The 26,406-nt window shown below is 45.8% G+C and overlaps 1 protein-coding gene across 2 annotated transcripts in view; it reads right to left on the bottom strand.

The window, feature by feature from the left end:
* Positions 1-26,406, bottom strand: part of CDH10 (cadherin 10) — a 168,126-nt gene that overhangs the window by 38,818 nt on the left and 102,902 nt on the right. For both annotated transcript variants that reach the window (XM_060244296.1, XM_060244297.1), the window contains exons 4-5: positions 24,624-24,791; positions 7,497-7,684 (exon numbers count right to left, since the gene is read on the bottom strand). In XM_060244296.1, the coding sequence (XP_060100279.1) occupies positions 7,497-7,684; positions 24,624-24,791 (356 nt within the window). The remainder of the gene's footprint in view (positions 1-7,496; positions 7,685-24,623; positions 24,792-26,406) is intronic.

Raw genomic sequence — 26,406 nt, 5'->3', positions numbered from 1 at the left:
TTTATGTAGCAGGAACTCCTTTGCATGTTAGGCTACACCCCCCTGATGTAGCCAATCCTCCAAGAGCTTACAGGGTTCTTCATACAGGGCCTACTGTAAGCTCTTAGAGGATTGGCTACATCAGGGGGGTGTAGCCTAATATGCAAAGGAATTCCTGCTTCATAAAAAGTCCTGGTTTTAATTTTTTTTTTTCATTCATTTCAACTGTATTTTTCAACTCTTTTTAAAATTTGTTTTTTTATTGATGTATGTTTGGGGGGAGGGTTGATTTTATTGGTTTTATAAAGTATTTTTGTATTGTCTGTTTGAAATTATTAATCACCTTGGCAAAAAGATGGGATTTAAATTAGTTAACAACAATAAGGGTTTGCCAAAGTATTGAGTCCATACAATTCATTTCAATATTTTCAGCCATACATTACTGATGTGCCTATGCACATTGATAAACCACTGCAAAAAAGCAGTCTTGACATGGCCATACATATAGTTGTATTAGTAGTCATATTGTATGATGTTTTACATGTGCACATCAATAACATCAGTAATTTATTGATACAAACAAACATAAGAACATAAGAGAAGCCATGTTGGATCAGACCAATGGCCCTTCCAGTCCAACACTGTGTCACACATTGGCATATATATATATTGGCCACTGTGACACAGAGTATATACTGTGGCTAATAGCCACTGATGGACCTCTGCTCCATATTTTTATCCAATTCCCTCTTGAAGCTGGCTGTGCTTGTAGCCGCCAACACCCCCTGTGGCAGTGAATTCCACATGTTAATCACCCTTTGGGTGAAGAAGTACTTCCTTTTATCCATTTTAACCTGCTTGCTCAGCAATTTCATTGAATGCCCACAAGTTCTTGTATTGTGAGAAAGGGAGAAAAGGACTTCTTTCTCTACTTTCTCCATCCCATGCATAATTTTGTAAACCTCTATCATGTAACCCCGCAGTCGACATTTCTCCAAGCCCCAAGCGTTTTAACCTTTCTTCATAGAGAAAGTGTTCCAAACCTTTAATCATTCTAGTTGCCTTTTTCTGGACTTTTCCCAATGCTATAATATCCTTTTTGAGGTGTGGTGACCAGAATTGTACACAGTATTCCAAATGAGACCGCTCCATTGATTTATGCAGGGGCATTATGATACTGGCTGATTTGTTTTCAATTCCCTTCCTAATAATTCTCAGCATGGCATTGGCCTTTTTTATTGCAATCACACACTGTCTTGACATTTTCAGTGAGTTATCTACCACGACCCCAAGATCTCTCTCTTGGTCAGTCTCTGCCAGTTCACACCCCATCAACTTGTATTTGTAGCTGGGATTCTTGGCCCCAATGTGCATTACTTTGCACTTGGCCACATTGAACCTCATCTGCCACGTTGACGCCCACTCACCCAGCCTCAACAGATCTCTTTGGAGTGCCTCACAATCCTCTTTGGTTCTCACCACCCTGAACAATTTAGTGTCATCTGCAAACTTGGCCACTTCACTGCTTACTCCCAACTCTAAATCATTAATGAACAAGTTAAAGAGCATGGGACCCAGTACCGAGCCCTGCGGCACCCCACTGTTTACCATCCTCCACTGCGAAGACTGCCCATTTATACTGCCCACTTATACTTGTATCTATATATCTTTTTATGTACAATGCAACATTAGGTATGGGCACAAACTGGGAAAATGTGGTTCGAAGTTTGTGGTTCATGGTGTGCTCAGCTTGCAAACCATTAGCTATCATGAACTTTTAACAGCCAAATGAACCAGTTCAGTTTGTGAAGTTCATGACCTAGAAGCATGGCTCTCTGGCATGCTAAAAACACCCAACTTGCAGGAGATCTCTGGCTGACTCTCCTCTACCATCCCTCCAAATTTAGTGACGCTTAGATTTATGGGACCTGCGTTAAGGCTCCCAAAAGAAGTTGCCCCATCCTCCATTGTTTCCAATAAGGGAGGAAACCCACAAAAAAAGCAAGTGCAATAGAAGCCCAGCAGAACAGAATAAAAGTCCCTGAGAATCTCTGCAGTAGAAACTGAAGGTAGGAGGCATTTCACAAGCCTGGTTGAACCAGAATACAGATTTCACAAGCCCAGTTGAATACAGATGGGGGAATCAAGTAATGGTTGCCAATCACAAAAAAAGAAAAGAAAACAACAACCTGTGCGAATGGTTCTGGTTTGGCTTTCTACATGATGTGCTAATAAGAGACTCAGTTTGGTGTAGTGGTGTGTGGACTCCTATCTGGGAGAACCGATTCCCCACTCCTCCACATGCACCTGTTGGAATGGCCTTGGGTCAGCCATGGCTTTAAGAGCTCTCTCAGCCCCACCTACCTCACAGGGTGTCTGTGTGGGGGGTGGGGGAGGGAAAGGAGATTGTGAACATTCTGAGACTCTGAGGTTGAGGGTATAGGGAGGAATATAAATCCAATATCATCATCATCTTCTTCTTCATCATCTTCTTCTTCGTCGTCGTCTTCTTCTTCTTCTTTGAAATGCATGAAAGCTTTTTCCCTTTGAGAAATCATCCCCTTATGTTTCCCCCAGTGCTATGATATGTCCAGGGACATGTTAACTATCTTTTGTTTGTAAGTGGACACCTGGAGTTACTATTCCTCAGAATAACCTACTGCAGGGCGAGATATGACAACAAAATGACAAGACGACAGAAAGGTGGTGGCGATGGAGCAGACGTGCTCTTGAGAATGCTCTGCAAGTTTATTTTATCTCATCTACTCAACTGAACTTAATAGTTTATTAGCTTCCCATTTTTCCTGCTCTTTATCTCTGTCCTTCTGCTATGCTCTTTGAACTTTTGCTGAAAGTCTGCTTTAGTGAGCCATTATCTCGCTGACCCTCAACGAGTAGTGAAATCACTTGCAAATTACTCCCAATTCTAGCGATGGGCTGTGGTAAACGACTCCGTGAATTAGAAGATTCAAATTTACAGCCAGCACAGAAACAGATGAAGGCTGGAGAGCATTTTATTTCTAAAATGACAAGATGCTGCAAATGCTGCCTTGGATGAAGGTAGGGTAGCCAGGCATCAGCCACTTCCAGGTAAGCACAAAAGTGATGTCACACCTCTTTAGGAATCACCAATGATTCCTAGAGAGCACTGAAGTCACTTCTTCTCCCGAAGTGATGTTATGACGTTGACCCAACAGCTGTTTTTTTTAAAAAAATCTCCCACCACTGCTCCTGGTTTCGTTCAGTTTATTATTACAGTCATTGACCAGAACATTTTAGTGATCTAGAACAACCTTAAAACCACTGTTCCTGGTCTTTCAGTTCCACAAATAAATCGCTGGTCTTGAAATTCTTGTCCTTTTGATGGCTGTGGGAATTCATGAGGAAATACAGGATCTCCCATGGAAAGCCCATACCACAATTTGACTTTCAAGGCTATAAACGCCTCAAGATCGACCAAGTGGCGCTATCCTATTCTTTCATTAAATATCCAGTGGCTTTAAAATATATATTTGAGAATTTAAACATCGTTGTGAGAAAATCTGTGCTTAATACGGTTAATCTACACTGAATTTCATCAATCTGACATCAGAGAAATTTTTGCAAAATGCAGTTGACATTTTGTCAGCAATTTCTTTTTAAAATGAAGAGAGGGGAAACTTTGGGGGGTTATAATTAGAATGATTTTTTTTTTGTTTTGTTTGTTTTTGATAGAGAAGAGATCCCATTCCCCAGATTTCTCGGTGACTTCAGATGGAAAGCGCTAGCTAATTAATGATTTTTTAGGGATTGAAGAGGATGAGCGAAATTGCAGCTTGCTTTACACTGGAAAAGATCTTCATTAGCATGCATGATACAACAGAGAGATGGGAAGAACTGATGGGAAATGAATTTTAGGGACACTTTTGAATTGATTTGCCTTAAAAACCTTTTGTAGTTAAATTAATGCTCATGAAAGATGTAAAGGTATCTTGGTGCAAATCTTCTATTTTCTCTGAAGTCACAATATGCTAAACAAGTATTCTCCTCCTGCCATATCCCGAGATGCGCCTTCTTTGCAAGGAGAACTTTATGACACATGGTAATTACGTCTCAAACACATACTCAGGTTCCGGAGCTCTCGAGATAATAGACTGCGATCTGCCCGCTCCCAGTTTCAACTAGCAACCGTTATTGGCTCCCCCAAATTGTTGTTGTTTTTTGCTGTCAAGTCACAGCTTATGTACGGTGACCCCATAGGCAGAAGACCTTCAGAGGTGGTTTGTCATTGCCTGCCGCCGCAGCATTCCCCAGTATTCTCTGTTAGAAGAACAGACTGATAATGCCTCTTGCTCAGTCCTCCAAGACTCCAAGCATCCATTTCCACACCTACTTCACCTGAACTGGTGGGTTTACCTTGCATATCCACACTCTCATGGAAGAAGAAGATTATGATGATGATATTGGATTTATATCCCACCCTATACTCTGAAACTCAGAGTGGTCACAATCTCCTTTACCTTCCCCCCACCACAACTGACACCCTGTGAGGTAGGTGGGGATGAGAGGGCTCTCCCAGCAGCTGCCTTTTCAAGGACAACTCCTACGAGAGCTATGGCTGACCCAAGGCCATTCCAGCAGCTGCAGGGGGAGGAGTTGGGAATCAAACCCAGTTCTTCCAGTCTGCGCACTTAACCACAACACCAAACTGGCTCCCTAGTTCAGGGAGAGAAGTCTCATAAATAATAAGCACAGGGCTGACATTAAAATGTTCACATTTTTTCATATGCATTTTGGTCCATGCCAAAAAATGCTTTTCTTTTTGATGATTTTGACACTTTTTGTAACTGTGTCCCCCCTGTTCAATGACATTTCCCTTACTTGTCCACACTCCCAGGTGCCCTCATTTACTTCAGTGACACGGTCAAATCCGATAGGCTGACACAATCCTCTTAGATCTAACCTGTAACTAATTGAAGAAGGAAGCAGATGCAATAAGCAGCAGTAATGAGGGCACTGAAGGCGTACTTGAGGGAAACAAACATAATAAAAATAGGGGAACAGTATGCTGTGTTTTGGGGAAACAGAACCTTCTACTCTGCTGAAATCACAACTTTTAGCCCCCAAATAAAAACAACTGAATAGCCAGTAGAGAACAGCCCTAAACTAGACTGGGCCCAGTGTTCCTTCTAAGCTGTGTTAGTGTGACCTATCTCACAATTTTTAGTCTCCAGTGCACACGTTTGGGTCTTAGCTCAGGAAAAAATGGCCCCAGAGAAAGCGAATGTATGCAGGAGCTCACAACTTTAATGCCAGTAGCTCACAAAGTAGAATTTTCACTCATAAGACGCCACAGTTTAGAGGGAGCATTGAATGGGACTCAAGTTAAACACGTCAAATTATCCCAGATAAATTTTTTAAAAAATGGATATTATTTGTTTACTTCTCTAGCTTCATACTCATGAATCATAAATTTATTTGCTCTGTTGTGATTCATGTGGTTTCCACCCATCTTGTAATATTATTGTTGCTGTTATTATTATTGTTGTTGTTATTATTATTTTGTACATTATTAGAGTGCAGTCCAGGGGTGGCCAAACTGTGGCTCGGGAGCCACAAGTGGCCGTTTCACACATATTGTGTGGCTCTCAAAGACAGTGGCTTGACGAATGCATTTAAAGTTGAAGTTGCTTTCTTCCCACCTCTCCCTCCCTCATCTATTATTCCACATCTCTGAACTAATAGAAACTGAAACCGGAAACGTCGGTATAATCAGAATATCAATGTGCATCTTGTACAATGATTGTAAGATGTTGGGAACTGAATTTTATTGTATCTTCTGCTTTAATATTTTATGTTTGTTTTTAACTGTGGTTAGCCACCCTGAGACCATTAGGGGAGGGTGGGATATAAATCGAATACAATTAAAAAAAAATCAATTTTCCTTCTTTCTTTCCTTGCAGCTCTCAAACATCTGATGTTCATGTCATGTGACTCAAACATCTGACATCTATTCCAGGGGTGGCCAACGGTAGCTCTCCAGATGTTTTTGCCTACAACTCCCATCAGCCCCAGCCAGCATGGCCAATCGTTGGGGCTGATGGGAGTTGTAGGCAAAAAAACATCTGGAGAGCTACCATTGGTCACCCCTGATCTATTCTATGTGGCTCTTACATTAATAGGTTTTGTACTATTGCACCTTAATTGTAAGTGTAATAGTTTTAATTAATTAATCAATTAATTAATTAATTTAATGGATTTTAATGTATTTTACTGTATAATGTATTGTAATCATGGTATTCTCCATGTCTGTGAGCCGCCCTGAGTCTGCTTCGGTGGGGAGGGCGGGATACAAATAAAATTATTATTATTATTATTATTATTATTATTATTATTATTATTATTATTATTATTATTATTATTATTATTATTATTATTATTATTATTATTATGTAAGTTTGGTCACCCCTGGTGTAGTCTATCAGAGCTGAGGTCATTTGCTACCCCCCATCACATTGAAAGTGAAACTGGAATTAGCAAAAAGAGTAAAAATGATATAATGACTTTTCCCCCCAATTATATTTTCTCCCCAGTATTTTTGCTGCAGTTCTGCTTCTTGACTTAAATACTTAATATAGGGTTGAATTTCTTTCCTGACAGCTGCCTAATACAACTCTCTAAACCTGGTGAGTCACACTTTTTTTTGTTGGGGGTAAGGATTAAAATAAGAGCCCCGTGGCGCAGAGTGGTAAAGCTGCAGTCAGAGCCCTCTGCTTACGAGCTGAGTTTGGTCCCGGCACAAGCTGGGTTCAGGTAGCCAGCTCCAGGTTGACTTAGCCTTCCATCCTTCCGAGGTGGGTAAAATGGGTACCCAGCTTCCTGGGGGGAAAGAGTAGATGACTGGGGAAGGCAATGGCAAACCACTCCATAAAAAGTCTGCCGTGAAAACGTTGCGAAAGCAACATCACCCCAGAGTAAAAAAAAAATGGCTGGTGCTTGCGCAGGGGACTACCTTTACCTTTTTAAAGGGTAAAAAATATGTTTCCATTGACTTCATTGAAAAGTTTGCAGTGTAACCAAATAGCGCTTGGAAGCAGGAAGGACTCCTCGGGAGATGTAAGGGCTAAGCTTGTCAAATAAAGTACTTTTTTAGCAAAAAAAAAAAGGAAACGGTGCATAAACCTTTTTCAAAGCAGCGGTGCTTTTGTCCTTATGCGATGCAAAATATGAAAAGAAGCTTTTAGGGAAAAGAATTCTTCCCGCCTTTCCATATAACAAGCAGGGGAAAACATTTTGACTGTGGCTATTTATATCACATTACATTCCAGTGGCTAACTCGGAGTTGGGGGGGGGGGGAGTTTGGCGCCAGTTCTTCCCATGTAAAAGAAATAATTGTGTTTTTTTTAAAAAAACCGAGCTACATGATATTACTTGGCAAGCGCTGCATTTTTAACAAACCCATTTCTACAAAATACATGCTCTCCGAGTTGTTTTTTTTTTTAAAAAAAACATGCAGTGATTGATACTCAAGTAAGCACCTTTCGCACGATTATAACGCCTTCTTGTGTGTCATTCTGGGTCACGATGCTAAACAAGTCCATGTCATTGCCATCGATAATTTGGTATTTAAGCTCGGCGTTTCTCCCGATGTCCGCGTCGGTAGCTTTGACACTCCCAATGGCCGTGCCAACTGGAGAAGATTCCGGAATACGAAGGTGAACCGTGCCTGTAAAACATAATAACAACAACCGGAGTCGGAGATACAAAAAGAATGTCTAAGTCACAAGGCATGCATGATTTATACCCCAGCACCTCCGCTTCAAACTTTCGTCGATGAAACTGAATGGCGAATCATAAGGGAGAGGAAGGTATCGGCAGGCGATTCAATTCCAGGGAGCAGCAGGTTTCTACCTAATGATACCGCCGCAACTTCCCGTCTGGCCTCTCCAAAGAAAGCTCCGAACAACTCTTGACTCAACTCTCCAAAGACAGGCCAAGGAGAGCCTCTCATTGGCATGAAAAATCTTCTTTCCTGGGATTGCAAGAACAGGGGCAGATAGTTACTGAGCAAGACAGTTGTGGACTGCATTCAGCATAAAAAAAGGTCAAGGTCGTCCCCTGTGCAAGCACCAGTCGTTTCTGACTCTGAGGTGACGTCGCTTTCACAACGTTTTCACGGCAGACTTTTTAGGGGGTGGTTTGCCATTGCCTTCCCCAGTCATCTACGCTTTCCCCCCAGCAAGCTGGGTTCTCATTTTACCCACCTCGGAAGGATGGAAGGCTGTGTCAACCTGAAGCAGCTTTCGCTGGGATCGAACTCAGGTCGTGAGCAGAGGGCTCCGATTGCAGTACTGCAGCTTTACCGCTCTGTGCCACGGGGCTCTTAGTATTCAGCATAGCGGGTCAGAAATTCTACCCGCCTGTCCATACCCACTTTCAAGACCTGACATTGTTAATCTGGTACACTTTTACTAAGAACAACGGTCGCTGTTTCTGATGGCAGATGACACAAAGCCAGGGTCAGAATGTGATGGGCTGCATATCAGTCCATCTCCTCTTGTCACGCAGAACCCAATGGTCCCCTGACCACTTAGAAGAGTCCTGTGGTTCTACGCCGGGCGGATGTAATACAGAAATACTGTCCCTTTGCATCCATCACCGCCATGGAACAGGCTTTAAAATGAGCTCTTTTGGGATTCACCCCAAATGTCATCCCTGGAACGCAATGACCTGGCAACAGTGATCCATGCAACGGTCACCTCAAGACTAGATTACTGTAATGCCCTCTACATGGGGCTGCCCCTGTGCCGAACTCGGAAACTGCAGATAGTGCAGAATGCAGCAGCCAGACTGCTATTGGGCCTACCTCGGTGGGAACATGTGCGGGCTGGGCTGCGGGAGCTGCATTGGCTGCCAGTTGTTTACCGAGTTCGTTACAAGGTGCTGGTTATTACCTTTAAAGCCCCATATGGCCAAGGACCTGTTTACCTTAGGGACCGCCTCTCTCCATATGTTCCCCAGAGAGCACTGCGATCCAGCTCACAAAACCTTCTGGAAGTACCTGGGCCAAAGGAGGCCAAACTAAAAATAACTAGAGAACAGGCCTTCTCTATAAAAGCACCCCAATGGTGGAACCAGCTGCCGGAAGAGGTGCGGGCCCTACGGGACATTAGCCAATTCCGTAGGGCGTGCAAAACCGCCCTCTTCCGGCTAGCCTTCCAAGATGGAGCCTGAAATAAACATCACGCCATCATTAACATTAATATAATTGAGATAGCAATGAGATGAGACTATTTTAGACTGATTTTAGACTGTTTTATATTATGTAAAAAATTAATGGGAAATTGTAAATTGTATTGAAATGTATAATTGTTTAACATGGCTTTTGCCACACCTTGTAAGCCGCCCTGAGCCTGCCTCGGCGGGGAGGGCGGGGCATAAATAAATTTTATTATTATTATTATTATTATTATTATTATTATTATTATTATTATTATTATTATTATTATTATTATTATTATTATTATTATTATCATTATTATTATTATTATCATCATCATCCCTGTCTTTGCATCGCCCACAGCCCCTCAAGCCAGTTTGGTGTAGCAGTTACGTGTGCGGACTCTTATCTGGGAGAACCAGGCTTGATTCCCCACTCCTCCACTTGCACCTGCTGGAATGGCCTTGGGTCAGCCATAGCTCTGGCAGAGGTTGTCCTTGAAAGGGCAGCTGCTGTGAGAGCCCTCTCAGTCCCATCCACCTCTGTTTTGGGGGGAGAAGACATAGGAGATCGTAAGCCGCTCTGAGTCTCTGATTCAGGGAGAAGGGCGGGGTATAAATCTGCAATTCTCCTTCTTCTTCAATAAGTCAAGGGGCTACCCAGGCTGTTAGACCTGAGAGAGGGTTCCAAGGTGCAATCAAGTCAATTGCCCGGGTCATTGCCTCGTTCCAGAATCAACCAGGGCATCAGCAGGAGTGTTGACCATAGCAGCAGGCAGATCCACTACAGATCTATCAGGCTATATGGACAGACCATTTTAATCAATCCCCCACCCCTACCGAGTACCCCTGCAAGTCTAAACCCAGCAAACAGAGATCTGCCTACAATAAGTGGGCTGTTTTCAATGCCTCACCTTTAGATCACCTTCCTGCCCAGAGAAAACCCCAGAGCAAGAGTGACCTGCACAGCATATGGGGCCCATGATTCTCATGGAGGTCATGAACTTCTGAGCCACTCCAGATACAATAGCCTGAGCAGAGATGTTGAAGTTCCCCAAGACAACAAGTTCAGGAGTCTTCAACACCACCTTTGCGACCACCTCCACAAGCTCAGGCTGGGACACACTTAGGCGTCAGGTGGGAGGCTACAACATCAGAATCTCCATCCTGCCTTGCACTCCCAGAACTAGATACATGCTCTCAAACCTGGCAGATCGATTCAGTGGGAAATGCATAGCCTTGCATGAAGCTGTACTGTATGAACACATCCATCTGAAGAGGACACATGTGCATTTATTCATTTTAGGAGATAGTGGGCAAATGCCTCCCAAGACAGCTTGTCTGTCACTATTGTTCTGTCCTTTGACATGCTTCCAACAATATGATGTTCTCCAGCAGGCTTCCATAGATCCCCAGTGTCGGGTGTATGACTATCTTCAATAATAACAACTCTCCATTGTCAAGCATGCGGGTTCAATGACGAGTCGAAGTTGGTACAAAGCCATGGCTTGAGAAGAATGAAACCAATACATTGATACACAACTTTTAAGATACACTTCAAAGGAATTTCTACGGTGGGGGGGGAGGGCAAGAGAGCATTCACACATAGAATATCAACACTACATACATTCCCAGGGCGTTATCAGGCATTCGGCCTTGCAGTGCCCAGAAGGCTCATCCTCCCAGAGGAGAATTTCGTGGGAAGGTGCCAATTGCTTTTTTCCCTCTAATGAACAGTCATAAAGCAAGCTAAGAGTCAAGAAAGGATAATAAACTAGCAGCATTTGGTTCTCTGGGATATTACCCAGGCCTGCTTTCAGTCAGGCATTAAACTCATTGGTTATTGATCAGAATTAGCCATGCTTGACATCCATTTCATCAGGATTAGTGTTTATTGCAAGGCGGGATAGTACCACTGGCAAGGCCAGTGGCAAAAGTAAGGCGGTTTGCAGGTGGGGGGAATATATATAGAAGCAGTTAGCTGCCACGTGCGCGCCTAACTTTCTGGCGCGAGATAAATTCAAAACTCTAAACGGTTAGAAGGCAGACATTCTCACACTACTACAGTTGTTAGTAAAACACTCTAACAGATAGTGATGGCCTTGACAGGCAGACGGTGTCAGAGGGCCTAAATACTATCCTTGTCCCAATCAGCATAGCAGGACAGCAAGATGGCAAAGCAGTAAAATGGCAAGGGATCCTGACACCCAGATTTCCCTCAAAAGGTTTCAAAAATATGTAGTTATATATCTCTGGAAGGCTTAGCTTTTTAGACAGATCAATTGAAAGGGAGGGGAGGTAGTGACAGCTATTAAACCTGTGGGCAAATGGGGCCTGGGCCCCCCAGCCCCTCTATTAACCCCCCTTCCCCTATAGGGACCTTCCGTTCAGCGCCGGCCCAAGGCGGGCGTCCAACTCCATTGAACTTGCACACACCCAACTGTGCTGCCAGTCCACTCCTCCTCCAGCGGTCCGCTACCACGGCTACTGCCACCGCCTGCCCCTCCTTTCCATTCCATTCCATTCCATTCCCTTCCCCTCCCCACCCCCCTCACGGTCATGGCAGGGCGCAGGAGCAGTGCCCTGTGATCATGCGCGGGGGGGAGTGATAGAAAGGTAAGGGGGTAGTGACAATTGAAAGGGGGGGGGTAGCGACAGCTATTAGACCTGTGGGCAAATGGGACCCAGCCCCCCGGCCCCTCTATTAACCCCCATTTCTCCTATAGAGCCCTTCCGTTCAGCACTGGCCCAAGGTGGGCGCCCGACTCCATTGAACTTGCACACACCCAACCGTGCTGCCAGTCCACACCTCCTCCAGCGGTCCACTACCACAGCTACTGCCACCGCCTGCCCCTCCTTTCCATTCCATTCCATTCCCTTCCCTGCCCCACCCCCCTCAAGGTCATGGCAGGGCGCAGGCGCAGTGCCCTGTGATCATTCGCGGGTGGGGGAGCGATGGGAAGGTAAGGGAAAGGAGGGGCGGCCGGCGGTAGTGGTGGCAGCAAGTCAGCGAAGGAGACATTGGCGGCAGGTGGTACGCTGACTGGTGCAAAGGGAAGGGAAGGGAAGGGAAGGGAAGGGAAGGAAAGGAAAGGAAAGGAAAGGAAAGGAAAGGAAAGGAAAGGAAAGGAAAGGAAAGGAAAGGAAAGGAAAGGAAAGGAAAGGAAAGGAGAGTGCAAAGGGAAGGGAAAGGAGGGGTGGGTGGCAGTGGCAGCAGCGGGCCGGCAAAGGAGGCACGTGCAGTGGGCAGGCGGTGCGCTGGGGGGGTTGCCAAGGGAGCGGGTGGGCACCATGCCTGGGGGGGAAGGGAAGTGAAAGGAGGGTTCAGCGGCAACCATGGCAGCCGGCGGGTGGGCGAAGGAGGCAGGCAAGCTGGTGGAGTTTGCACAAAGGGCTCCTCCATCTGGCCCCGTGGCCCCCCAACAAATTCCTTACCTTGGGGGCCCCTCTACTCAAAATTTTCTGGCTACGGGCCCGGTTTGCCCTGACCTGGGTATCCCAGGCTAGCCTGATCTCATCAGATCATGGAAGCTAAGCAGGGTTGGCCCTGGTGAGCATTTGGATGGGAGACCACCAAGAAAGTCCAGGGGCCTCAATGCAGAAGCAGGCAATGGCAAACCGCCTCTGAATGTCTCTTGCCTTGAAAACCCTATGGGGCTGCCATAAGACACTTGTGAAATGATGCCCCCTCCCCCCCAAAAAAAGGCCTGTTTAGAAGCAATATAATGAGATGGTAGGAACAGAACAGCCAACAGAGAACAGCCATTGCATTCATGGCCTACCTCTGTGTTTCTTGGCTGACCATGGAAACTGGATATGAAACCGGAAATCTCTTGTTTCAATCCACCAGGCAGTACCCATGTTCTCAAATTCATCCTCAATTCCCAACAGTCCAGTCCTAACCAGAGTTACACCCTTCTTAGTCCCCTGAAGTCTTAGAATGGTGTAACTAGGATTGCGCTGCAAACCACTGTGCTCCGGTAACTGTCAATATTGCTAGAGGGAAGATGCTGGCGAGTATACAGCCCTGGTTGATGAGGCTGAACCATCCTATAAACGACCCCACACATTCCCTTAGTTACTAACTGGAACCAGTCTTAACAAGGGAAGATTAGGGTCTCCCCCACTTCTAAACTCTCCAGCATATGCAAGCTTTTCTCATTTTGAAGTCAACTGAATCTGAAAAGCGGTGTCTTTAATCCCACAAGCCTGTCTAATTTGAAGCTCACTTCCAATTGTTGCTGTCACAGCACTTGAACAAAGGAGAATGGATGAGCTGCCCTTAACAGCACTGCGGGTAAAGATTGGGCCTCATATTCAGATGCAACATTTCCAACAAAAGCTTCCCCACTTCTGATCAGCAGCCATGTTGGAAAATCGGCATTTCTCTAATAATAAACCCCAAGCCTTCTGCAGGCTGTTCAAGATCATTAATGCCCTTGCTGTTGAGGATTCTGACACTGTTACCGCCCTTGATCTATGGGCAATTCAGCAAGTCAAAATAGAGGTCAGAGGAGGAGGAGGAGAAGAATTTAATTTAATTTAATTTAATTTGGAATGGTGGATTGAAATGCATTTCTCCAGTCTAGTGACAGAGACAACATAACACGGTACAATCCACCACCCCACCTCAAAGAGAAGGATGCTGTTAGTTGCCTCCACACTGGAGAAGAGATGGATGGAGCGTAACAACTGGGTCTCAGTTAATTACTCTCAGTGATCCACAATTAAGAAGGGTGCAGCTGCCCGCCAATCTCCTATTTTGTTATATTTATTTATTTCGTTATATTTCCCCCCCACCCTGGAATTAAATCCAAACAAATGGTGACCATATAAACTAAATGTGTTATTCCTGTTTGGTCCTTGTATCTGTTAAATATCCTCATTTGCTGACCCAGAGAGAACTCGTTTTCTGGGTTACACCTCTGAGGATGCCAGTCACAGTTGCTGGCAAAATGTCAGGTCTCACAATGCTAAGACCACAGCCGCACAGCCTGGAAAATCTACAACAACCAAAAGATGGAGAATGTCATCCAGTCACCTCAGAAACATGAGGGTGTGTCCCCTGAGCAAAGACCATGTCGCTACGTTTGCCCTCAATGATTGTGCAATATAATTAGCATCGGGGAAGCATCTTCCTATACGATCCCTGATTGGCTGGAATAGCACAACAAAGCAGAAGAAATTGGCACTAGAAAACAGCAAAACAGCAAATGTTGCAAGTTCACTCAGCTTTTTTTTTTTTTGTAAAAAGTTTGGAGATGTTTCAGGAGGTGTTTTGCACCCCATAAAATCATTGCCTACTGCAGTGTTTGGTCTAAAAAGGTAAAGGTCATCCCCTGTGCGAGCACCAGTCATTTTCGACTCTGAGGTGACGTTGCTTTCACAATGTTTTCACGGCAGACTTTTGACGGGGTGGTTTGCCATTGCCTTCCCCAGTCATCTACGCTTTCCCCCCAGCAAGCTGGGGACTCATTTGACCGACCTCGGAAGGAGGGAAGGCTGAGTCAACCAGGAGCCGGCTACCTGAACCAGCTTGTGCTAGGATCCAACTCACGTCGTCAGCAGAGGGCTCCAACTGCAGTACTGCAGCTTTACCACTCTGCGCCACAAGGCTCTCTAGTGTATGGTCTAAAAGTCATTAAAACTCTGTTCTGCAGTTGCCTAAACCCTGCTTTTTCACTGTCTGATGGTATTTTAATCCCAAACAGAACCTATCCTTTTCAAAGAGCCAGTGTGGTGTAGTGGTGAAGTGCACGGACTCTTATCTGGGAGAACCAGGTTTGATTCCCCACTCCTCCACTTGCAGCTGCTAGAATGGCCTTGGGTCAGCCATAGCTCTCTTATCTGGGAGAACTGGGTTTGATTCCCCGCTCCTCCACTTGCAGCTGCTGGAATGGCCTTGGGTCACTCATTACTCGGCCAGACGCTGTTCTGGAAAAAAGCAGTTTATAGCAGAGCTCTCTTAGCCCCACCTACTCACAGATTGCGGGGAGGGGAAGGGAAGGGAAGGGCCATTGTAAGCTGCTCTGAGACTCCAAGTGAAGGGCAGGGTATAAATCTAATCTCTTGTTCTTCTTCTCCTCCTCCTTTTTTTTGCTGAAACAACAAATTCAAATTTGAGTGTACAGAAAATGAATCAAATAAGCTCTTTATTCACCCTACCTTGCCATAAACCAAGGGTTCCCGAACCATTGGCATTGTGACACAGTGTGGTGGGTGCATCACAAAGTGACTATAGCTAAACAGCTGCCAAAGGAAGATTATCTTCAGTGATAGAGAGAAGTTCCTTATGTTGTAGTGGAAGCTGCTGTCCAAACAATGTTTAAATCTATGCAGTCAGTAAAATCTCTAACGGCCAATCAGAAGCCTTGCTTGGTACAAGCCCCACCTGGGCACACCCATCATTCCAAAGACAGCTGGCAGGCACCAGGAATGCTCATGGGCACACCACAAAGGGAAGTCCAGTACTCCAGGTGCTCTGGTAAGACCGCACCTGGAGTATTGTGTTCAGTTTTGGGCACCACATTTTAAGAAGGATATAGAGAAGCTGAAACAGGTCCAGAGGAGGGCAACAAAGATGGTGAGGGGTCTGGAGACGGAGTCCTATGAAGAAAGGTTGAAGGAGCTGGGAATGTTTAGCCTGGAGAGGAAGTGGCTGAGAGGTGATATGATCACCATCAAGTACTTGAAGGGCTGTCATAGAGAGGATGGGGTGGAATTGTTTTCTGTGGCCCCAGAAGGTAGGACCAGAACTAACGGGTTGAAATTAAATCAAAAGTCTTTCCGTCTCAACATTAGGAAGAACTTCCTGACCGTTAGAGCGGTTCCTCAGTGGAACAGACTCCCCCGGGAGGTCGTGGGTTCTCCTTCCTTGGGAGTTTTTTAAACAGAGGCAGGATGGCCATCTGACAGCAATGAAGATCCTGTGAGTTTAAGGGGAGGTATTTGTGAGTTTCCTGCATTGTGCAGGAGGTTGGACTAGATGACCCTGGAGGTCCCTTCCAACTCCAGCCATAAAGTGACAAATCACATGTTAAAAATGAAGCACAGATTATGGTGGCAAAAATGGCTTTATGGGGAATATTCCTGATTTATTTATTGAACACATTGATTAATCTTTTTTTTTTTTTACTTTAAAAATCCTCACAGCAGCTTATGAAATGGAAATACGATGACCTATAGCTCCTGCACTCTGAGGAACCTTAAAGCCTCAGACAGACTGGCATTTTTTTTTACAAAAAAATAATTTTAATAATACTGGTCCTAGCTGTAGCATTTCCCAAGTGCTCGTCTAATGACAGAACTCTCAGCAGGTTGCCTCATTTCCACAGCTTCATTAGCAGATGGTTCAGAGTCGCAGGGGGTTCCGAGCGCGAAAGCGGGTCAAGTCACACAGCAACACATTTGCAAATGAGGCGTCACTCACCACTAGGAATCACCTTTATGGGCCCTGTGGCAACCTAGAGGTGTGCTCTGGCCTGAAGCCATCAACTCATGAGAGAACCAAGGAAGGCGGGGAACAGGAGCTCTGTCACGCTCAGAGCGACAACCTTAGATTCTGCTCCCTGAGAACTTTCGTCTAAAAAGTAGGCCCAACGCGACATTTTGATAACAAATCTTGTCGCCATGAAAGCACTGGGTTACTCTTCTGCCCCGGTTCATCTGGCAGCTCCATATATCTCTCCTGTAAACCTGAATTCACCTCAGACTAAAAGCCAGAAAAAACACTTCCTTTCCCAACACTGGCATTCAATGTTTTGTTAGCTGAGGCACCTCAGGAGCTATCAGCCGTTTGCAGCTTGCTTTCTGTCTGTGATGGTGTGAAATAATTAGCGTCACCGTCATCTATGTCTAAGGGCACTGGAGCAGCTGAGGGAAATATGCCAAGTGAAAGAAAAGCCATAAGCATCTATCTGCTGTCAGCGAACACAATGAAGGCGGACGTTCGGCTCATACATAAGGAGTTCGCTGGCTTCGTTGTGAAAGATCCAAGGGGGCAGCCCTCTTGGTCAGAAGCAGCAGGACCATGTAGGAGTCAAAATGCACCTTTAAGACCAACAAAGTTTTATTCATAATGCAAGCTTTTGTATGCATGCAGACTTCTTCAGATGAGGGGATAGGATACAGCGAGCTGCAATACATGGAGTTGGTTGGTTAAGAGTGCAAACTGATACAAAGCTAGGATCACATGGCAAAACAGTGTAACGAATTAGAAGGCCATTTGGTCTGGATAGCAATAAAAGGTAATAAAAGTTGCCTGTTAGTTGCTATTGCTTGAAGTCTAGGTAAAACAAAAGGACATTTCCTTGTCCATCTTTTATTACCTTTTATTGCTATCGGGAGGAAATGGTCTTCCAATTAGGGCTGCCAAGGCCACCCCCCCCCAGTCCAGACAGGGGTTCCCCCACCCACGAGGTTCCCAACTCACCGGCCGACATTGGGCTGGCGGGGGACCCTCCCCCGACATCAACGGTGCGATGACATCACCCGGAAGTGACGTCATTGCACCGGCAAAATCGCACGGTGACTGCTCTAGGCGATTTTTCCATAGAGTTTTCCCAGAATCACCTAGAGAAGTCACCTAGGAGAGTCCCCCGCCGGAAGCTTAAAGGTGCTTGGCAACCCTATTTCCAGTTTATTACACTATTTTACCAGAATGACTGGGAACCACTGATCTAGATTACTTTGTGGATGGCAGGCGGTTCAAAGTTAAGAACCACAGCTTTGTGGCCAGCCTTGTGCTGTCTTAATGTTACACAGATTAGCAATTTAGGAGGTTTTAAGCATTCTTCCAGGCAACAATTTTGGGTCCTTCAGGATGCAGAAGTGTGTACTAACCCTAACCAAGTCTTTTATTTTTTTTTAGCAGGAACTCCTTTGCATATTAGGCCACACACCCCTGATGTAGCCAATCCCCCAAGAGCTTACAGGGCTCTTCTTACAGGGCCTACTGTAAGCACCAGGAGGATTGGCTTCATCAGGGAGGTGTGGCCTCATATCCAAAGGAGTTTCTGCTATAAAAAAAGTTGTGTACAAGACTCAGTTAATACTGTGATTTTAAAATGTGCGAGTGGCAGCTCCAACACACTGATTCTAATGAGGAGTTTGAAAAGATGTTCCTTACAATGAACAGCTCCAAACATGATCAGTTCACGAATATTTGGGGGGATTCAGTCTTTCATTGGCACATCTCCAAAAGCTGCCCTGTGACGCAGAGTGGTAAAGCTGCAGTACTGCAGTCGGAGCCCTCTGCTCATGACCTGAGTTCGATCCCAGTGGAAGCTGGTTCAAGCAGCCGGCTCCAGGTTGACTCAGCCTTCCATCCTTCCAAGGTCAGTCAAATGAGTACCCAGCTTGCTGGGGGGGAAGTGTAGATGACTGGTGAAGGCAATGGCAAACCACCCCTTAAAAAGTCTGCCCTGAAAACGTTGTGAAAGCAATGTCACCCCAGAGTCGAAAACGACTGGTGCTTGCGCAGGGGACCTTTCCTTTCCTTGTAGCATTTAAGAGCCCCGTGACACAGAGTGTTAAAGCTGCAGTACTGCAGTCCTAAAGTCTGCTCACGACCTGGGTTTTCAGGTAGCCAGCTCGAGGTTGACTCAGCCTTCCATCCTTTCGAGGTTGGTAAAATGAGTACCCAGCTTGCTGGGTGGAAAGTGTAGATGACTGGGGAAGGCAATGGCAAACCACCCAGGAAAAAGTCTGCCGTGAACACGTTGTGAAAGCAACGTCACCCCAGAGTCAAAAACGACTGGTGCTTGCACAGGGGACGACCTTTACTTTTTAATAACTGCTTTGCAGTCTTACAAGCAATTGCTGCAATCAGCTGGTAAGATGTCTGCCCTATGTGCTCAAGTCCAAATGCCATCTCACCACCAATTCCACAGTAATTCATAAGGCTGTAGTTAGAGATGAGGTACAGAATTTTCATCCAAAGGACAACTGGCAGTGCTGCGTATCGGGAAATTTGGTTAATATTGCAAAGTCTTGCCCAGTCATAGAAGTGCGATACTAAGTACAGTAAAAAAAAAAAAAATCTCCCAAGTATATTGCAAAAAAAAAAAAAAGGGGGGGGAGGATTTATATTTTTTCTCTAGTAGATCTGGTTCACATTCAAGTTGCAGACGAAAGGAGAGAAAGAGAAAACTAACCTAATGAGTATTTTCAATATCACAAATGGCCAGCTTCTTAGACATCATGTGTGTGGCACTATGAGGGCATTGTATCTACAGATACCTGCAGAGACACGTGCTTCCAAGGAAGACCATGTGGACAAACTGAGACAGAGAGAAGCGGTGAGAGGGCAGCTCCCAGGTTAAGACAAAAGGTGTGATCACATGAGAGTTTTGGCCTGACCTAGCCACACCTCTTCTCCAGATTTAATGTGTGCGATCACACATTAAGTGAGAGCCAGTAGTGGTTAAGTGCAAGGACTCTTATCTGGAAGAACTGGGTTTGACTCCCCACTCCTCCAATTGCAACTGCTGGAATGGCCTTGGGTCAGCCATAGCTCTCGTCGGAGTTGTCCTTGAAAGGGCAGCTTCTGTGAAAGCTCTCTCAGCCGCACCTGCCTCACAGGATGTCTGTTGTGGGGAAAGGAGATTGTAAGCTGCTCTGAGTCTCTGATTCAGAGAGAAGGGCGGGGTATAAATCAGCAATTCTTCTTCTTCACACACACATCTGCCCCCGAGTCCAGCCCGTGTTGACCTTGTTTTAGGATGGGCTGGGACCAGATTAAATAGCTACTGGGAACTTCCTGGTAGCAAACCTCTAAAACGCAGACAGGGCACGTTTCCCAGCTGTCTGAACATCCAGGACGCATAAATGTAAGTGCCCCGCATGCGTAGGAGGAGTCTGAATGCCCCTCTTGCCCATATGCGTCCCATGCCCTTCCGAGAAGCAGGACGGGGGGGGGGGCTGTGTGATTGCCCCACCCCCCAACGTCCAGGCACTCCAACACTATGATCCTATCTGCGAAGCAGGATGCGTGTGAATAAGAATCGTCCATCGGCAAATTTACCGAGTCAAAAGAATTAATTTAGGCAGCTGATGTTCAACAGAAAGTGACACATGAATGCCCAATTCAAACCAGTGTTGCATGCAGAGATAAAGCCTTCAAGTACCCTGGGATGCTTTAGAGCACCTCATCTTGAAACAAATTGTTACTAATGCTTTAGTTCCCCCAAGAGCGTCAACTGGACTCTGTCTTGCAGTTGACATTAATGGAGGGAGGGGGGGGGGGAAATGAATTGGCTTGGATTCTCCAGTTATTTATTTTTTTTTGAAGACAAAGAAATTCAAGCCTTAATGTCCTAATCTGAACCTTGCAGACTTTGGAAGAAGACGTCCAGTTTTGTTTTATGTAATTTTGAATGGTGGGGGACACATGCATGACATAAATTAAATGAAATCTGACAGAAGTGAATGGGGAGGAGAGTACCAAGACAGTTACAGAAAACATTAATTTTCCTTTCCCCCCCCATTTTCATTTGCAAACTAAGAGAGTGCCGGGCTGTGGGAGACGGATACAATTTATATAGTTAGCAAACTTTGCAATTCTGAACAGACATAAACCTTTCCACATCAATTTATTTCTATTTGAGATGTTTGGTTAACATTGCAGAGTTTTGCCTTGTCACAGAAGTGTGACACTGAGTGCAGTAAATAAATCTTTATATTGCAAAAAAAAAAAAAAAAGGTAAACTAACATTTATTCATGATCCCAGTGGAAGCTGGGTTCAGGTAGCCAGCTCAAGGTTGACTTAGCCTTCCATCCTTCAGAGGTCAGTAAAATAATCCCCCAACTTGCTGGGGGGGGGGGGAAAGTGTAGATGACTGGGGAAGGCAATAGCAAACCACCCCGTAAAAAGTCTGCAATGTGATGCAATGTCACGCCAGAGTCAGAAATGACTGGTGCTTGCACAGGGGACTACCTTTATTTTTACCTTTAATATTTATTCATTTAGATCCAATTCACTTTCATGCTACAGTAAAAATAAATAAATAAAAGAGAGAGGGAAAGAAGCCTAATCTAAAGAACACTTTCCCTGTCTCAAATGGCCAGCTTTTCCGGCAACACGTGTCTGGGAGGATGAGGGCATTGTATCTACAGAAAAAACCTGCAAAGACATGTGTCTCCATGGAAGGCCATGTAGAGAGAGAGAGAGGGCAGAGGGAGAAAGAGAAGAGGGATCAGAGGGCAGCTCCCAGGCTGAGACAAAGAATAATAGAATCATAGAGTTGGAAGGGACCTCCAAGGTCATCTAGTCCAACTGCCTGCACAATGTAGGAAATTCACAAACACCTCCCCCTAAATTCACAGGATCTCCATTGCTGTCAGATGGCCATCTAGCCTTTGTTTCAAAACCTCCAAAGAGCCAGTTTGGTGTAGTGGTTAAGTGTGCGGACTCTTATCTGGGAGAACCAGGTTCGATTCCCCACTCCTCCACTTGCACCTGCTATCATGGCCATGGGTCAGCCATAGCTCTGGCAGAGGTTGTCCTTGAAAGGGCAGCTGCTTTTAAAGCCCTCTCCAGCCCCACCCACCTCACAGGGTGTCTGTTGTGGGGGAGGAAGGTAAGGAGATTGTGAGCCGCTCTGAGACTCTTTAGAGTGGATGGCGGAATATAAATCCAATATCTTCTTCTTCTTTTCCAAAGAAGGAGAGCCCACCTCCTCCTGAGGAAGCCTGTTCCACTGAGCAACCACTCTAACAGTCAGGAAGTTCTTCCTAATGTTGAGCCGGAAACACCTTTGATTTAATTTCAACCCGTTGGTTCTGGTCCTACCTTCTGGGGCCACAGAAAACAATTCCACACCATCCTCTACATGACAGCCCTTCAAGTACTTGAAGATGGTGATCATATCACCTCTCAGCCGCCTCCTCTCCAGACTAAACATCCCCAGCTCCTTCAAATTTTCTTCATAGGACTTGGTCTCCAGACCCCTCACCATCCCATTGAAAGGGATAACAGCTATACACACTAAGAGTGATGTCGTTCCACCCCATGTTCAGGCATACTGAGTCGCTCACTCCAACATTTCCAGTGCTGCATAATCTCACCTTTTATGTCTTTCATTTATTCACTGGGGCATTTATGTGCTTCGTTTCTCCTCAATGGAACCCAAAGCATTTCCAAATGGCTGAGAGGTGATATGATCACCATCAAGTACTTGAAGGGCTGTCATATAGAGGATGGTGTGGAATTGTTTTCTGTGGCCCCAGATGGTAGGACCAGAATCAATAGGTTGAAATTAAATCAAAAGAGTTTCTGGCTCAACATTAGGAAGAACTTCCTGACCATTAGAGCGGTTCCTCAGTGGAACAGGCTTCCTCGAGAGGTGGTGGGCTCTCCTTCCTTGGAGGTTTTTCAACAGAGGCCGGAGGGTCATCTGACAGCAATGAAGATCCTGTGACTTTAGGGGGAGGTGTTCGTGAGTTTAGAGCGGTTCCTCAGTGGAACAGGCTTCCTCGGGATGTGGTGGGCTCTCCTTCCTTGGAGGTTTTTCAACAGAGGCTGGATGGCCATCTGACAGCAATGAAGATCCTGTGAATTTAGGGGGAGGCATTTGTGAGTTTCCTGCATTGTGCAGGGGGTTGGACTAGACGACCCTGGAGGTCCCTTCCAACTCTATGATTCAAAGCAGCTTACACAAATGTCCACACCAACCAATATAAACCATATAACCGAAATAAACAAAACATGCGCATACATCTCGGTATATCTTAATCCCTTCCAGGCTCCCCAGGAGGCAAACCGTGGACTTAGAGCCAATAGCCAAAGGCTTTGTGTAGGGTTGCAGTGGTTGCCTGCTTTGGAGGCAACCTCCCGCACTCTGCCTTGTGTCCCTGCTGCTGCTTGACAGGGCAGAGTTGGAAAAACGGGGCAGCTGAAATGGTGACGCCAGAACATGGCCTCCACCTGCGTAAGCAGAAGCAACATCTCTGCATCGTGGGATGCTCTAGGATCTCCCTGACACTCTACGGTTTTTACCATAAAGTTTTGGAAATCTATTGATCACCAGAAGTGAACCTCCCGGGATGCTATTCTGGGAAGTTTATAAAATCAGGATTCATTTTAAAAAGAAGACGATTATATTGGATTTATATCCCGCCCTATACTCTGAATCTCAGAGCGGTCACAATCTCCTTTTGCCTTCCCTCCCCCCACAACGGACACCCTGTGTGGTGGGTGGGGCTGAGAATGCTCACAGCAGCTGCCCTTTCAAGGATAGCTTTGCGGGAACTATGGTTGACCCAAGGCCATTCCAGCAGCTGCAAGTGGAGCAGTGGGGAATCAAACCTGGTTCTCCCAGATAAGAGTTCATGCACTTAACCACTACACCAAACTGCTCTAGTAGTAGTAGTAGTAGTAGTAGTAGTAGTAGTAGTAGTAGAAGAAGAAGAAGAAGAAGAAGAAGAAGAAAAAGAAGAAGAAGAAGAAGATGAAGAAGAAGAAGAAGAAGAGGCGGAAAAAGATGGCGATGATATTGGATTTATATCCCACCCTATACTCTGATTCTCAGAGTCTCAGAGCAGTCACAATCTCCTTTATCTCCCCCCCCCCCCCAACTCCCACAACAGATACCCTGTGAGCAATGTTCCCTCTAAGCTGCAGAGTCTTGTGAGCTACTGGCATTAAAGTTGTGAGCTACTGCATAAATTAGTGTTCTTTGGGCTCATCCTTCCTGAGCTAAGACAAAAATGTGTGAGCTGGAGGCTAAAACTCTGTCACACTAACTCAGCTTAGAGGGAACACTGCCTGTGAGGTAGGTGGGACGGAGAGAGCTCTTACAGCCGCTGTCCTTTCAGGAACAACTCCTACGAGAGCTATGGCTGACCCAAGGCCATTCCAGCAGCTGCAAGTGGAGGAGTGGGGAATCCAATCTGCTTCTCCCAGATAAGAGTCCACACACTTAACCACTGCACCAAACTGGCTGAATTAAGATAAACCAGGTGTCACATACACTTCAAATGAAGAAAGGAATTATTGCCTAATACAATTTCAGTGGGATTTCAAGTTATTGAGAAAGGCACTGGATTGTGGTCTTGGCAGCTACAAATCTCCACAGATGTGGTTTAAGTTGCCTCTTCCCTACATCTGGACTTTTCTGATCACAACATTTAATCAGGGAGTCAAGCGTACTCCTTGAAAGTTCATTGATCACATTGTTATGCTGCAGATGACAGAGGAGGAAGATTTCTCCTTAAAGCTGTTCCATGAGTCTGTTTCTTTTATATATATGTATATATTAAATCAAAGGCATCCCTGCTACATTGAATTTCTCTTTTTAATAACCGCAAATAAATCAGTGCATTAAGCCTTTTGTTCATGTGTGCCCCATAATCTAGATTTGCTTTAAATTAAACCAGATGGCAGTTGCTTAACTCTTTTATTCGGAAGCTTTTGTAGTGCAGAAGGGCTATTAGAGGGGAAGCTTACTCTGGGGGAAGCGAGGCGGATTGTCGTTGACATCCGTCAGGGTGATGTTGACAGTCGTGGTCCCCGATAATCCACCCATCTGGCCTCCCATGTCCTTGGCTTGGATGACGACTTGGTACTGCTCTCGGTTTTCCCGGTTCATGTTTGGCAGAGCCGTCCTGATGATACCTTTTTTCAAGAGGACAAGGAAACATTTGTTACCCCGGGCCTCTTTCGCCAGCATTCAGAGTGGCACGACAACGCAGGCCATTCTGGCACGTCTTTCAGACACAAAACCGTCACGTGAGTTTTCGGAAGAATGCACTCCGTTATAAAATCCCCCCCTTCATTTCAAAGTACAGCCACGTGCCAGGAACGATTCATGAGCTACAGCAGTGAGAAACAGCAACAAAGCATGCGAGCTCATCTAGCAAAATGTGGCAGTGTTCAGAATTGCAGTACTGCAGAGAGTTGATTAAGATTCATTTTAAAATGTTTTCCTTGTTGCGTGTCGTACAGTAAAACAGCAGAAGGAAATACTTCTTATGCCTCGTTCCCACATGTACTCAACCATAAGAGCTTGCGGATTATCCCTGGGCCAGCAAGTCACACAATCTCAGGCTGACTTTCCCCACAGCTTTGTTGTGAAGATAAAATGAAGAATGTTATAAGATACTTTGAGATACTGGAGAGAAGAGTGAGGTATACATGAAGCAGATAAACAGACAGCAAGCAAAGAGTGAAACCCTAAACTTAAAATATGGAACCAGGCAGGAATGGAATTCCAGCAGGAGCTCCTTTGCATATTAGGCCACACCCTCTGGTGTAGCCAATTCTCCAAGACACTCCCGGATTAAACCCTGTGGAGTCCTGTGGAGGACCCGGACTCGTGGCTCGCCACGCTTCTGGCCTGCCTCCACCCTTTCCTTCTCTGATTTCACCTCAGAGGCAGAGTGGAGCGGGCGACACCGCTGCACTGCCGCCTCTTCTCCGCTTCACCATAGCTGCTCCTCCGAGCTGGGCTCAGCCTGAGCAAAGGGAAGGATACGCTGGAGGCAGAAGGTGCCCTCCAAGGCGAAGACCGGTGCCGCCTCCTCCATGGCTCCTCAGCCTCCCGGCCGGCCCAGACAACGCCACCGCCGGTTGCCACGGCAACGCCCAGCCCGCTTCCCCCACGCCATGGAGGCAGGGCTAGAGCGATCTCACTTACGGCCAGGCGGAGGAGGAGGAGGAAAAAGAAGTTCGGTCCGCATAGGGTGCGGCACGCAGAGGCAGGAGGGAAGGAAGACATTTAAAAAGGTGTGCCGTCCCTTGAAATGCGATGGCCAAAACTCCCGTTGGGGTTCAGTGATGCTTGTCACACCCTTGCTCCTAGCTCTACCCCAGTGTCTCCTGGCTCCACCCCCAAAGTCTCCTGGCTCCACCCTCAAAGTCCCCAGAGATTTCTTGAATTGGACTTGGCAACCCTAATTTGAGAAGGGGCTGTGGCTCAGTGGTAGAGCATCTTCCTGGCACACAGAAGGTCCCAGGTTCAATCCCTGGTATCTCCAGTTAAAAGATCTGGCAGTAGGTGATGAGCAAGTCCTCAGCCCTGAGACCTTGGAAAGCTGCTGCCAGCCTGAGTAGACAATATGGACTTTGATGAACCAGGGTCTGATTCAGTATGGGAAAGTCAGAGTCCAAAGGTACCTTTAAGACCAACAAAATTTTATTCAACACAGCTATCCACCTGATTCTGTATAAGGCATCTTCATGTGCTCAGTTACTCAGAACCATGTTTCACTGTATTCCATGGGATTTACTC

Source organism: Heteronotia binoei, chromosome 7 (assembly GCF_032191835.1).
Source record: "Heteronotia binoei isolate CCM8104 ecotype False Entrance Well chromosome 7, APGP_CSIRO_Hbin_v1, whole genome shotgun sequence".
Lineage (NCBI taxonomy): Eukaryota > Metazoa > Chordata > Lepidosauria > Squamata > Gekkonidae > Heteronotia > Heteronotia binoei.
This window is presented reverse-complemented; position numbering and strand designations above follow the sequence as displayed.